Source organism: Hyla sarda, unplaced genomic scaffold (assembly GCF_029499605.1).
Source record: "Hyla sarda isolate aHylSar1 unplaced genomic scaffold, aHylSar1.hap1 scaffold_55, whole genome shotgun sequence".
Taxonomy (NCBI): Eukaryota; Metazoa; Chordata; class Amphibia; order Anura; family Hylidae; genus Hyla; species Hyla sarda.
The window spans coordinates 589,910-605,671 of NW_026610561.1; the positions used below are offsets into that span (position 1 = coordinate 589,910).

General features: G+C 55.1%; 1 protein-coding gene across 2 annotated transcripts in view; it reads right to left on the bottom strand.

Moving 5' to 3' along the window:
* LOC130339677 (ephrin-A5b-like) overlaps window positions 1–15,762 on the bottom strand; it is a gene marked incomplete at its 3' end in the record, with an annotated part of 80,159 nt that overhangs the window by 10,000 nt on the left and 54,397 nt on the right. Inside the window, 1 exon segment of one of the 2 annotated variants that reach the window (XM_056554064.1) lies at window positions 14,276–14,570. Coding sequence (XP_056410039.1) covers window positions 14,276–14,388 — 113 coding nt within the window. The 5' untranslated portion in view covers window positions 14,389–14,570. 2 annotated transcript variants of the gene reach the window in all.

A 15,762-nucleotide genomic window follows, 5' to 3' on the forward strand; every position in this document is an offset into this window, starting at 1 on the left:
CCCCACGTACACCTGAAGCGTGGGGAACGTAGCGTGTCAGCTCCCTCCCCCCTGCACTTGAAGTGTGGTGATCATAGCATGCACAATGTCAGCGCTCCCCCACCCCACCTGAAGCGTGGTGATCATAAGCATGCAGTGTTCGCCCCCCCCCCCCCCTCCCACCTGAATCGTGGTGAACATAGCATGCACAGTGTTCGCCCCCCCCCACCTGAATCGTGGTCAACATAGCATGCAGTGTCAGCCCCCCCCCCCCCCGCCTGCACACACTGCACACCTGAAGCGTGATGAACGTAGCGTGCACAGTGTCGCACACCACGCTCACGGGCGTGGACAGAGAGTCAATATTTGTACAGGGAACTTGTGTGCAAAAGAGGAATGTGTAAGAGTTCAGCAGAAACATGACGAGGTGTGTAACACCCCCCCCCCCCCCCCGCACTACAAACCCCAGCATGCCCTGCAGACTAGAGAGGTTGTGCAGATCTAGGTGACTATTAAAGTGGCAGATCGCCATTTACATGACACGTCTGTACAAAGATGGCAGAAGACGGGGGGGAACCCTCTTATAGAACCCTCAAAGACAATGCCCTAAACCATTGTTTCCCAACCAGGGTGACTCCAACTGTTGTAGCACTAAAACTCCCAGTATGCCCAAATCGCCAAAGACTGTCCGGACATGCTGGGAGTTGTAGTGTTGCAACAGTTGGAGGCACCGTGGATGAGAAACACTGCCCTAAACCTTCACCAACAACTCACACACCACTCCGGTTGGGTGAGGGTCGGGTGGGGAGATAACCCAGTATGACATGACCATCCATCACCCATGGAGCCGCCATCAGGATATAAAACTTTCCCCAGGTCTATTATGACCATTTCTAAACATTTTCTCAGCGCCAAGGTCTGCCGCACCCATGGCACAATGCCACGCCATGCTACACGCGCCCGGCAGGTGTGGACAGGTGAGCAGACACCATGACCTGGGGAATGAGGAGACAATGGCACTGTTGTCCTCGCTGAGGAGAGGACCAGCGGTGGATACAGAGACGCACGGGAGGAGATGGCCGCCCCACGTGTGATGTTTATCCTGCACATCCATTCATGTAAAGTTTTCTATAATTGTTTCTTTGAAGTTGCAGACATGAGGGCGAAGGGCGTGAGCACCAGGATCCACGCCGTCCGAGATCCACCACAAAATAGAGAAGGATCTGTACTCCACAACGTTACCTCCACGGCCGAGGACTCAGGGGAGCGGAAACTACAAATCTCCACCACAAAGAGGAGAAAGGAAGAAAAATGTGTCTCCCCCGAACAGTCTCCGACCATTATAATCAGATCTGGCCAAACCAGACTCTGGGGAAGGGAGTGGAACGTGGGGGAAGGGAATCACTGGGAAGACGAAAACCGCATTCTTATAGAACACCGGGGGAAGGGTAAAAGTGAGACATTGAGAGAAAATGTGAATTATGTTATAGAAGGTCAAAGGCTCGTCATATGACCACAGCCCTATACAATTCTCACACATCATGTGACCACAATCCTATACAATCCCCACACATCATGTGACCACAGCCCTATATAATCCCAACACATCATGTGACCACAATCCTATACAATCCCCACACATCATGTGACCACAGCCCTATACAATCCTCACACATCATGTGACCACAGCCCTATACAATCCCCACACATCATGTGACCACAATCCTATATAATCCTCACACATCATGTGACCACAGCCCTATACAATCCTCACACATCATGTGACCACAATCCTATATAATCATCACACATCATGTGACCACAATCCTATATAATCCTCACACATCATGTGACCACAGCCCTATACAATCCTCACACATCATGTGACCACAGCCCTATACAATCCTCACACATCATGTGACCACAATCCTATATAATCCTTACACATCATGTGACCACAGCCCTATACAATCCTCACACCAGCCCTATATAATCCCTACAGATCATGTGACCACAGCTCTATACAATCCTCACACGTGACTACGGCTCTATACAATCCTCACACATCATGTGACCACAATCCTATATAATCCCCACACATCATGTGACCACAATCCTATATAATCCTCACACATCATGTGACCACAGCCCTATATAATCCTCACACATGTCACAACAGCCCTATATAATCCCTACAGATCATGTGACTACGGCTCTATACAATCCTCACACGTGACTCTTCATGAAGTGTGGCCCCACACGCCTGTATATACTCCCGACAACATGTGGGCACACTCCTGATGGGACATTGGATAGTGTCCTGGGCATCTGGTCCTAACCCTAGATCAGAGCTGTGGTGAGCTTCTGGTCCTACTTGGTGGCATTGTACACACAGAAGCCACGACATCCCCTGGGCTGGGGAACTTTAGGGTCAGTCAATGGAATCAACACCTTCTTTTACAGGAACCACCTACATACTGTGGCCACAAGGCCAGATGGCACTGTCCATCCACAGGAGGAACCCACTGCACCAGAATACAGGTCTGACAATGGCTCCAAGGATCTCATCCTGGTACCGAACAGCAGTCAGGATCTGCCTTCCCTGATCATCACTGAACCATCGCCAATCCGGTCATGCAGAACATTCACCATGGTATCCCCAAACACTTTACTATATGTCACATGCCGAGCATTAACCTGTTTTCATCAGACAAGAAAACTGTAACGGTCCCTGTCCTGGTATCTGCTCCATGTGCTTGGAAACAAAGCAAACCTTCTCGTAACTGCACATATTGATGATCCTTCCTGGAGGAGTTGGACTACCTGATCACGTATAGATGATCCTTCCTGGAGGAGTTGGACTACCTGATCACGTATAGATGATCCTTCCTGGAGGAGTTGGACTACCTGATCACGTATAGATGATCCTTCCTGGAGGAGTTGGACTACCTGATCACGTATAGATGATCCTTCCTGAAGGAGTTGGACTACCTGATCACAAATGGATGATCCTTCCTGGAGGAGTTGGACTACCTGATCACGTATAGATGATCCTTCCTGGAGGAGTTGGACTACCTGATCACAAATGGATGATCCTTCCTGGAGGAGTTGGACTACCTGATCACGTATAGATGATCCTTCCTGGAGGAGTTGGACTACCTGATCACGTATAGATGATCCTTCCTGGAGGAGTTGGACTACCTGATCACGTATAGATGATCCTTCCTGGAGGAGTTGGACTACCTGATCACGTATGGATGATCCTTCCTGGAGGAGTTGGACTACCTGATCATGTATAGATGATCCTTCCTGGAGGAGTTGGACTACCTGATCATGTATAGATGATCCTTCCTGGAGGAGTTTGACTACCTGATCATGTATAGATGATCCTTCCTGGAGGAGTTGGACTACCTGATCATGTATAGATGATCCTTCCTGGAGGAGTTGGACTACCTGATCAAGTATAGATGATCCTTCCTGGAGGAGTTGGACTACCTGATCATGTATAGATGATCCTTCCTGGAGGAGTTGGACTACCTGATCACGTATGGATGATCCTTCCTGGAGGAGTTGGACTACCTGATCACGTATGGATGATCCTTCCTGGAGGAGGAGGACTATCTGATCACAAATGGATGATCCTTCCTGGAGGAGTTGGACTACCTGATCACGTATGGATGATCCTTCCTGGAGGAGGAGGACTATCTGATCACAAATGGATGATCCTTCCTGGAGGAGTAGGACTACCTGATCACGTATAGATGATCCTTCCTGGAGGAGGAGGACTATCTGATCACAAATGGATGATCCTTCCTGGAGGAGTAGGACTACCTGATCACGTATAGATGATCCTTCCTGGAGGAGTAGGACTACCTGATCACGTATAGATGATCCTTCCTGGAGGAGTTGGACTACCTGATCATCCTGAATTGACTGCAGGTATGAGCTCAGGCTACCAGAAGTGGCAAAGACACCTCCTAAATTAGAGAAGAATCAGTCAGGAAGGATGAGCGTCTGTGGCCTCCACCTGCAGAATGTCTCCTCCTCGGGGGTTGTCCTGCTGCTCCCTCTCCTTGCACCGGCTGTCACAGTCATCTGCACCAAAGCTGGTGACACCGATCCACAATCCCTTCTGCCTCCTGACTATTCAGATCCTAATGGACGTGTTATACTGGGAGGTGCTATATACATTTACCGGGGATCTCCAGGATCACATGACTCTGCACAGCACTAAACAGGCTTGTATTAAATGACACAAATGTCAGCTAAACCACAAATCTATGCTGGACCATTAGATCTCCAGACAGACTAAAGCCACCACACGTTACGGGACACCTCACACCACGACTGTAACAAGCCACACATGACCGGACATCTCACAGATAACGAATATAGAGGACACACATGTCTCACGGACCAGGACTGTAGCAGTCACACACACACACACACACACGCGTCATACAGACCAAGACTAGAGCGGTCACACACACACACCATACAGACCAAGACTAGAGCAGTCATACAGACCAGGACTAGAGCGGTCACACACACACACACACACGTCACACAGACCAACACTAGAGCGGTCACACACATCATACTGACCAGGACTAGAGCAGTCACACACACACACACACGCGTCATACAGACCAAGACTAGAGCGGTCACACACACACACACACACACCATACAGACCAAGACTAGAGCAGTCATACAGACCAGGACTAGAGCGGTCACACACACACACACACACACACACACACGTCACACAGACCAACACTAGAGCGGTCACACACATCATACTGACCAGGACTGTAGCAGTCACACACACACACGCGTCATACAGACCAAGACTAGAGCGGTCACACACACACACACACACACACACCATACAGACCAAGACTAGAGCAGTCATACAGACCAGGACTAGAGCGGTCACACACACACACACACACGTCACACAGACCAACACTAGAGCGGTCACACACATCATACTGACCAGGACTAGAGCAGTCGCACACACGCATCATACAGACCAAGACTAGAGCAGTCACACACACGTCATACAGACCAGGACTAGAGCAGTCGCACACACGCATCATACAGACCAAGACTAGAGCAGTCACACACACGTCACACAGACCAATACTAGAGCGGTCACACACATCATACAGACGAGGACTAGAGCAGTCACACACACACACACACACACACACACACACACACACACGCGCGCGCGTCATACAGACCAAGACTAGAGCGGTCACACACACACACCATACAGACCAAGACTAGAGCAGTCATACAGACCAGGACTAGAGCGGTCACACACACACACACACACGTCACACAGACCAACACTAGAGCGGTCACACACATCATACTGACCAGGACTAGAGCAGTCGCACACACGCATCATACAGACCAAGACTAGAGCAGTCACACACACGTCATACAGACCAGGACTAGAGCGGTCACACACACGTCACACAGACCAATACTAGAGCGGTCACACACATCATACAGACGAGGACTAGAGCAGTCACACACACACACACACACACACACACACACACACACACACACACACACACACGCACACGCGCGCGTCATACAGACCAAGACTAGAGCAGACACACACACACACACACGTCACACAGACCAATACTAGAGCGGTCACACACATCATACAGACCAGGACTAGAGCGGTCACACACACGTCACACAGACCAATACTAGAGCGGTCACACACACACATACACACATCATACAGACCAGGACTAGAGCAGTCACACACACACACGTCATACAGACCAGGACTAGAGCGGTCACACATCATACCATCATACAGACCAGTACTAGAGCAGTCACACACACACACACACGTCATACAGACCAGGACTAGAGCGGTCACACACACACACATCATACAGACCAGGACTAGAGCAGTCACACACACACACCATACAGACCAGGACTAGAGCAGTCACACACACACACGTCATACAGACCAGGACTAGAGCGGTCACACACACACACACACACACGTCATACAGACCAGGACTAGAGCGGTCACACATACACACCATACAGACCAAGACTAGAGCGGTCTCACACACACACACACACGTCATACAGACCAGGACTAGAGCGGTCACACAGACCAATACTAGAGCAGTCACACATCATACCATTATACAGACCAGGACTAGAGCAGTCACACACGTCATACAGACCAAAACTAGAGCAGTCACACACACACCATACAGACCAAGACTAGAGCGGTTATACAGACCAGGACTAGAGCGGTCACACATCATACAGACCAGGACTAGAGCAGTCACACACACACACACACACACACACGTCATACAGACCAGGACTAGAGCGGTCACACAGACCAATACTAGAGCGGTCTCACACACACACACACACACACACACACACATCATACAGACCAGGACTAGAGCAGTCACACATCATACAGACCAGGACTAGAGCGGTCACAAATCTTACCATCATACAAACCAGGACTAGAGCAGTCACACACACACACACACGTCATACAGACCAGGACTAGAGCGGTCACACAGACCAATACTAGAGCGGTCTCACACACACACACACACATCATACAGACCAGGACTAGAGCAGTCACACATCATACAGACCAGGACTAGAGCGGTCACACACACACACACGTCATACAGACCAGGACTAGAGCAGTCACACACACACACACACACACACACGTCATACAGACCAGGACTAGAGCGGTCACAAATCTTACCATCATACAGACCAGGACTAGAGCAGTCACACACACACACACGTCATACAGACCAGGACTAGAGCAGTCACACACACACACACGTCATACAGACCAGGACTAGAGCGGTCACAAATCTTACCATCATACAGACCAGGACTAGAGCAGTCACACACACACACGTCATACAGACCAGGACTAGAGCGGTCACACAGACCAATACTAGAGCAGTCACACATCATACCATCATACAGACCAGGACTAGAGCAGTCACACACACACACACACACGTCATACAGACCAGGACTAGAGCGGTCACACAGACCAATACTAGAGCAGTCACACATCATACAGACCAGGACTAGAGCGGTCACACACGTCATACAGACCAAGACTAGAGCAGTCACACACACACCATACAGACCAAGACTAGAGCGGTCACACAGACCAGGACTAGAGCGGTCACACAGACCAGGACTAGAGCGGTCACACATCATACCATCATACAGACCAGGACTAGAGCAGTCACACACACACACACGTCATATAGACCAAGACTACGGCGGTCACACAGACCAGGACTAGAGCGGTCACACATCATACCATCATACAGACCAGGACTAGAGCAGTCACACACACACACACGTCATATAGACCAAGACTACGGCGGTCACACAGACCAGGACTAGAGCGGTCATATGTCATACAGACAAGGACTATAGCAGAACCCCTGTCAATGTCTCAGTCCCATCAATTCCCCAAACACTTTCACTGTTCAGTTTTCTTTTGTCCCTTAAAAAGGTTTTTCTCGGATTCCCCACTGTTGCCCTATCCTCAGGATGAGCCTGTGCACAATGGCCCGGGCTGGAAGCAGATGGCCCCATCATGGTGAAGTGTCGGATTACTGAAGATCCATTCACGCCCTGCCGATCAGAGGATAAACCAACAATGAAAAATCTATAAAACCTAAAGCCCCTTTAGAGCGTATTCACACACATCTAATGCTGCGGATTCCAATTGCTGTTCAATCATTTAGTTTACACTGGAATCTGCGCAGGATAATGTAGGCGTGAACACAACCTTAAGGTGACAGCTGATCTGAGTGAAGTTCTCATTGGTCAGATCAGATTAATGGGCGGAAACAATCAACTTCACTGGACTACAAAAAATAAATAAACTGGGGCCGGTGAACGGATGGAAGAACAAGGATGAGCAAAGTTTCCTGGAGTATAACTCCCAAATCTGACACTAAATCCCACAAGGCAAGAGTTAACTGTGGAGGCAGTGGTGTCCCCCCTGCAGCACACAGGCAGGTTGTACCCCACCCCCGAACCAAGCCAGCAACCCCTGGACGATGCCTCCTGAACCAGGTTACCATTCAGGAGGCCAACAACTTGGGGACCTGTAACTGCAGCCATATTGGTTATCTCCCGCTGACCCAGACATTCTACTAAACGGAGAGCAGACAACTCCGGGCCCCAGCATGTGAAACACAGGAGCCACAACCAGATGACGTGTAGGGGACCAAGACCAGAGCATCCTCTCCCAGAGCAGCCATTGGCCACCACAGCTCCCAGCACGGCCCGTCCTCTCCCGAAGCAGCCATGGGTCACCACAGCTCCCAGCTCGGCCCGTCCTCTAACGGAGCAGCCATGGGTCACCACAGCTCCCAGCTCGGCCCGTCCTCTAACGGAGCAGCCATGGGTCACCACAGCTCCCAGCACAGCCCGTCCTCTAACGGAGCAGCCATGGGTCACCACAGCTCCCAGCACAGCCCGTCCTCTAACGGAGCAGCCATGGGTCACCACAGCTCCCAGCTCGGCCCGTCCTCTAACGGAGCAGCCATGGGTCACCACAGCTCCCAGCTCGGCCCGTCCTCTAACGGAGCAGTCATGGGTCACCACAGCTCCCAGCATGGCCCCTCCTCTCCCGGAGCAGCCATGGGTCACCACAGCTCCCAGCTCGGCCCGTCCTCTCCCGAAGCAGCTATGGGTCACCACAGCTCCAAGCACGGCCTGTCCCCTCCCAGAGCAGCCATGGGTCCCCACAGCTCCCAGCACGGCCCGTCCCCTCCCAGAGCAGCCATGGGTCACCACAGCTCCCAGCACGGCCCATCCCCTCCCAGAGAAGCCATGGGTCACCACAGCTCCCAGCATGGCCCCTCCTCTCCCAGAGCAGCCATGGGTCACCACAGCTCCCAGCATGGCCCATCTTCTCCCGGAGCAGCCATGGGTCACCACAGCTCCCAGCACGGCCCATCCTCTAACGGAGCAGCCATGGGTCACCACAGCTCCCAGCACGGCCCATCCTCTAACGGAGCAGCCATGGGTCACCACAGCTCCCAGCTCGGCCCGTCCTCTCCCGAAGCAGCTATGGGTCACCACAGCTCCCAGCACAGCCTGTCCCCTCCCAGAGCAGCCATGGGTCACCACAGCTCCCAGCTAGGCTTGTCCCTCATACAAGCCAAAGTTGGTGAACAAGGAAGAAAAAAAAAAAAGCTTGTGAGAGTCAGTGCCGAGATGTGCGGGGGGGGGGGTAAGAGCGCTGCCAATATAAACAGCGCCATCCATCCACACTGCAGCCGGCAAGATGGGAAAACACAGCCACACAGCCAGGTCCAACATAAGCAGAGGGGCCGCTGCCCAAAATAACAAACCCTTCCTGCAGCAGAGGGGAGCGGGAGAGAGGGCACAAACTCCTGGGGGCTCCCTGACTATTATAGGGGAGTCCTGCACTGCAGACAATGGGGGAAAGGGGATTAATATTGTCCCCCCCACCACTACCAGTAATTCCCAGTGCCGGGGACATCCCCGCCCCTCCTCTCTGGTTTTCATTAAAACCTAAGCCCTGTAAGAAAGGGGCAGCAGGAGGGGCAGCGTCAGCAGATACACAGCAGGGGGGGGGGGCTGCTAAGGTAGAGGGGGGGCTACAATACTGCATAGGGTGCAAGAGGGTCGCAGACATTAGGAAGGTGGGGGGGGGGGACACCTCAGGACTGAGGTACAGGGCACAAGTGTTAGGGGGCCCTGTCTGCAGAGTAGTGGGGTACAGGGCACTAGTGTTGGGGGGTCCTGTCTGCAGAGTAGTGGGGTACAGGGCACTAGTGTTTGGGGGGGTCCTGTCTGCAGAGTAGTGGGGTACAGGGCACTAGTGTTTGGGGGGGTCCTGTCTGCAGAGTAGTGGGGTACAGGGCACTAGTGTTGGGGGGTCCTGTCTGCAGAGTAGTGGGGTACAGGGCACTAGTGTTGGGGGGTCCTGTCTGCAGAGTAGTGGGGTACAGGGCACTAGTGTTGGGGGGTCCTGTCTGCAGAGTAGTGAGGTACAGGGCACTAGTGTTGGGGGGGGTCCTGTCTGCAGAGTAGTGGGGTACAGGGCACTAGTGTTGGGGGGTCCTGTCTGCAGAGTAGTGGGGTACAGGGCACTAGTGTTGGGGGGTCCTGTCTGCAGAGTAGTGGGGTACAGGGCACTAGTGTTGGGGGGTCCTGTCTGCAGAGTAGTGAGGTACAGGGCACTAGTGTTGGGGGGGGGACCTGTCTGCAGAGTAGTGGGGTACAGGGCACTAGTGTTGGGGGGGGACCTGTCTGCAGAGTAGTGGGGTACAGGGCACTAGTGTTGGGGGGTCCTGTCTGCAGAGTAGTGGGGTACAGGGCACTAGTGTTGGGGGGTCCTGTCTGCAGAGTAGTGGGGTACAGGGCACTAGTGTTGGGGGTCCTGTCTGCAGAGTAGTGGGGTACAGGGCACTAGTGTTTGGGGTCCTGGCTGCAGAGTAGTGGGGTACAGGGCACTAGTGTTGGGGGTCCTGTCTGCAGAGTAGTGGGGTACAGGGCACTAGTGTTGGGGGTCCTGTCTGCAGAGTAGTGGGGTACAGGGCACTAGTGTTGGGGGGGGGGTCCTGTCTGCAGAGTAGTGGGGTACAGGGCACTAGTGTTGGGGGGTCCTGTCTGCAGAGTACTGGGGTACAGGGCACTAGTGGTGGAGGGTCCTGTCTGCAGAGTAGTGGGGTACAGGGCACTAGTGTTGGGGGCCCTGTCTTCAGAGTAGTGGGGTACAGGGCACTAGTGTTGGGGGGGGGGGTCCTGTCTGCAGAGTAGTGGGGTACAGGGCACTAGTGGTGGAGGGTCCTGTCTGCAGAGTAGTGAGGTACAGGGCACTAGTGTTGGGGGGTCCTGTCTGCAGAGTAGTGGGGTACAGGGCACTAGTGTTGGAGGGTCCTGTCTGCAGAGTAGTGAGGTACAGGGCACTAGTGTTGGGGGGTCCTGTCTGCAGAGTAGTGGGGTACAGGGCACTAGTGTTGGGGGGTCCTGTCTGCAGAGTAGTGGGGTACAGGGCACTAGTGGTGGAGGGTCCTGTCTGCAGAGTAGTGGGGTACAGGGCACTAGTGTTGGGGGCCCTGTCTTCAGAGTAGTGGGGTACAGGGCACTAGTGTTGGGGGGGGGTCCTGTCTGCAGAGTAGTGGGGTACAGGGCACTAGTGTTTGGGGGGGACCTGTCTGCAGAGTAGTGGGGTACAGGGCACTAGTGGTGGAGGGTCCTGTCTGCAGAGTAGTGGGGTACAGGGCACTAGCGTTGGGGGGTCCTGTCTGCAGAGTAGTGGGGTACAGGGCACTAGTGTTGGGGGGTCCTGTCTGCAGAGTAGTGGGGTACAGGGCACTAGTGTTGGGGGGTCCTGTCTGCAGAGTAGTGGGGTACAGGGCACTAGTGTTGGGGGGTCCTGTCTGCAGAGTAGTGGGGTACAGGGCACTAGTGTTGGGGGGTCCTGTCTGCAGAGTAGTGGGGTACAGGGCACTAGTGTTGGGGGGTCCTGTCTGCAGAGTAGTGGGGTACAGGGCACTAGTGTTGGGGGGGGGTCCTGTCTGCAGAGTAGTGGGGTACAGGGCACTAGTGTTGGGGGGTCCTGTCTGCAGAGTACTGGGGTACAGGGCACTAGTGTTGGGGGCCCTGTCTTCAGAGTAGTGGGGTACAGGGCACTAGTGGTGGAGGGTCCTGTCTGCAGAGTAGTGGGGTACAGGGCACTAGTGTTTGGGGGGGACCTGTCTGCAGAGTAGTGGGGTACAGGGCACTAGTGGTGGAGGGTCCTGTCTGCAGAGTAGTGGGGTACAGGGCACTAGTGTTGGGGGGTCCTGTCTGCAGAGTAGTGGGGTACAGGGCACTAGTGTTGGGGGGACCTGTCTGCAGAGTAGTGAGGTACAGGGCACTAGTGTTGGGGGGGGGGACCTGTCTGCAGAGTAGTGGGGTACAGGGCACTAGTGTTGGGGGGGGGGGTCCTGTCTGCAGAGTAGTGGGGTACAGGGCACTAGTGTTGGGGGGTCCTGTCTGCAGAGTAGTGGGGTACAGGGCACTAGTGGTGGAGGGTCCTGTCTGCAGAGTAGTGGGGTACAGGGCACTAGTGTTGGGGGGTCCTGTCTGCAGAGTAGTGGGGTACAGGGCACTAGTGTTGGGGGGTCCTGTCTGCAGAGTAGTGAGGTACAGGGCACTAGTGGTGGAGGGTCCTGTCTGCAGAGTAGTGGGGTACAGGGCACTAGTGGTGGAGGGTCCTGTCTGCAGAGTAGTGGGGTACAGGGCACTAGTGTTGGGGGGTCCTGTCTGCAGAGTAGTGGGGTACAGGGCACTAGTGTTGGGGGGTCCTGTCTGCAGAGTAGTGAGGTACAGGGCACTAGTGGTGGAGGGTCCTGTCTGCAGAGTAGTGGGGTACAGGGCACTAGTGTTGGGGGGGTCCTGTCTGCAGAGTAGTGGGGTACAGGGCACTAGTGTTGGGGGGTCCTGTCTGCAGAGTAGTGGGATACAGGGCAGTAGTGTTGGGGGTCCTCTCTGTAGTATATGGTGGGGTGCTGAGTACAGGGCTGGGGGGGTCCTCTCTGTAGTATATGGTGGGGTGCTGAGTACAGGGCTGGGGGGGTCCTCTCTGTAGTATGGGGGGGTGCAGAGTACAGGGCTGGGGGTCCTCTCTGTAGTATGGGGGGTGCAGAATACAGGGGGCTGGGGGGTCCTCTCTGTAGTATGGGGGGTGCAGAGTACAGGGGGCTGGGGGGTCCTCTCTGTAGTATGGGGGGCTGCAGAGTACAGGGCTGGGGGGGGTCCTCTCTGTAGTATGGGGGGGAGCAGAGTACAGGGCTGCGGGGTCCTCTCTGTAGTATATGGGGGGGGTGTAGAGTACAGGGCTGGGGGGTTCTCTCTGTAGTATGGGGGGCTGCAGAGTACAGGGCTGGGGGGGGTCCTCTCTGTAGTATGGGGGGCTGTAGAGTACAGGGCTGGGGGGTCCTCTGTAGTATATGGGGGGGGTGCAGAGTACAGGGATGTGGGGGTCCTCTCTGTAGTATATGGGGGGGGTGCAGAGTACAGGGATGTGGGGGTCCTCTCTGTAGTATATGGGGGGGTGCAGAGTACAGGGCTGGGGGGGGTCCTCTCTGTAGTATATGGGGGGGTGCAGAGTACAGGGCTGGGGGGGGTCCTCTCTGTAGTATGGGGGGCTGCAGAGTACAGGGCTGGGGGGGGTCCTCTCTAGTATGGGGGGTGCAGAGTACAGGGCTGGGGGGGGTCCTCTCTAGTATGGGGGGTGCAGAGTACAGGGCTGGGGGGGTCCTCTCTAGTATGGGGGGTGCAGAGTACAGGGCTGGGGGGGGTCCTCTCTAGTATGGGGGGTGCAGAGTACAGGGCTGGGGGGTCCTCTCTGTAGTATATGGTGGGGTGCAGAGTACAGGGCTGGGGGGGTCCTCTCTGTAGTATATGGTGGGGTGCAGAGTACAGGGCTGGGGGGGTCCTCTCTGTAGTATATGGTGGGGTGCAGAGAACAGGGCTGGGGGGGTCCTCTGTAGTATGGGGGGCTGCAGAGTACAGGTCTGGGGGGGGGTCCTCTCTAGTATGGGGGGTGCAGAGTACAGGGCTGGGGGGGTCCTCTCTAGTATGGGGGGTGCAGAGTACAGGGCTGGGGGGGGTCCTCTCTAGTATGGGGGGTGCAGAGTACAGGGCTGGGGGGTCCTCTCTGTAGTATATGGTGGGGTGCAGAGTACAGGTCTGGGGGGGGTCCTCTCTGTAGTATATGGTGGGGTGCAGAGTACAGGTCTGGGGGGGGGGGTCCTCTCTGTAGTATGGGGGGTGCAGAGTACAGGGCTGGGGGGGTCCTCTCTAGTATGGGGGGCTGCAGAGTACAGGGCTGGGGGGGGTCCTCTCTGTAGTATGGGGGGTGCAGAGTACAGGGCTGGGGGGTCCTCTCTGTAGTATATGGGGGGGGGTGCAGAGTACAGGGCTGGGGGGGGTCCTCTCTAGTATGGGGGGTGCAGAGTACAGGGCTGGGAGGGTCCTCTCTGTAGTATGGGGGGTGCAGAGTACAGGGCTGGGGGGGGTCCTCTCTGTAGTATGGGGGGGGGGGTGCAGAGTACAGGGCTGGGGGTCCTCTCTGTAGTATGGGGGGGGGGTGCAGAGTGCAGGGCTGGGGGGTCCTCTCTCTAGTATGGGGGGGTGCAGAGTACAGGGCTGGGGGGGTCCTCTCTGTAGTATGGGGGGCTGCAGAGTACAGGGCTGGGGGTCTCACCTGGGGTTGGAGGAGTTCCAGTACACCGCATGCTTTAGTCCTCCGGCCGGGCTCAGCTGCTCCAGCACCGCGCACACCCACAGCAGGAGCCGGACCTGCCCGGGGCCCCTCATGTCTCTCGGCCGCCGCTCTCTGCTCTGCTAGGGGAGGACTCGGATCTACCAAAGGTGCCCAGGCCCCGCCCACAGAGGCGCCGCTCCAGCCAATAAGCGCCGCCGCCCGCAGCTTCCCTGCTACAAAGTATCAGACAAAGTAAGTTCAGTAACCCTTTACTGCCCGGACCAGAGAGAAAAGTGTAAATCCCTGCACCCCCACAATACAGAGCACCCTGCACCCCCACAATACAGAGCACCCCCAAAATACAGAGCACCCTGCATCCCCACAATACAGAGCACCCTGCACCCCCACAATACAGAGCACCCCCAAAATACAGAGCACCCTGCACCCCCACAATACAGAGCACCCTGCACCCCCACAATACAGAGCACCCTGCACCCCCACAATACAGAGCACCCTGCACCCCCACAATACAGAGCACCCCCAAAATACAGAGCACCCTGCACCCCCACAATACAGAGCACCCCCACAATACAGAGCACCCCCAAAATACAGAGCACCCTGCACCCCCACAATACAGAGCACTCCCAAAATACAGAGCACCCTGCACCCCCACAATACAGAGCACCCTGCACCCCCACAATACAGAGCACCCTGCACCCCCACAATACAGAGCACCCTGCACCCCCACAATACAGAGCACCCCCCAAAATACAGAGCACCCTGCACCCCCACAATACAGAGCACCCCCAAAATACAGAGCACCCTGCACCCCCACAATACAGAGCACCCTGCACCCCCACAATACAGAGCACCCCCCCAATACAGAGGACCCTGCACCCCCACAATACAGAGCACCCTGCACCCCCACAATACAGAGCACCCTGCACCCCCACAATACAGAGCAACCCCACAATACAGAGCACCCTGCACCCCCACAATACAGAGCACTCTGCACCCCCACAATACAGAGCACCCTGCACCCCCACAATACAGAGCACCCTGCACCCCCACAATACAGAGCACCCCCCAAAATACAGAGCACCCCCACAATACAGAGCACCCTGCACCCCCACAATACAGAGCACCCCCAAAATACAGAGCACCCCCACAATACAGAGCAACCTGCACCCCCACAATACAGAGCACCCTGCACCCCCACAATACAGAACACCCTGCACCCCCACAATATAGAGCACCCCCACAATACAGAGCACCCCCAAAATACAGAGCACCCTGCACCCCCACAATACAGAGCACCCTGCACCCCCACAATACAGAGCACCCTGCACCCCCACAATACAGAGCACCCTGCACCCCCACAATACAGAGCACCCCCAAAATACAGGGCACCCTGCACCCCCACAATACAGAGCACCCTGCACCCCCACAATACAGAGCACCCCCCCAATACAGAGGACCCTGCACCC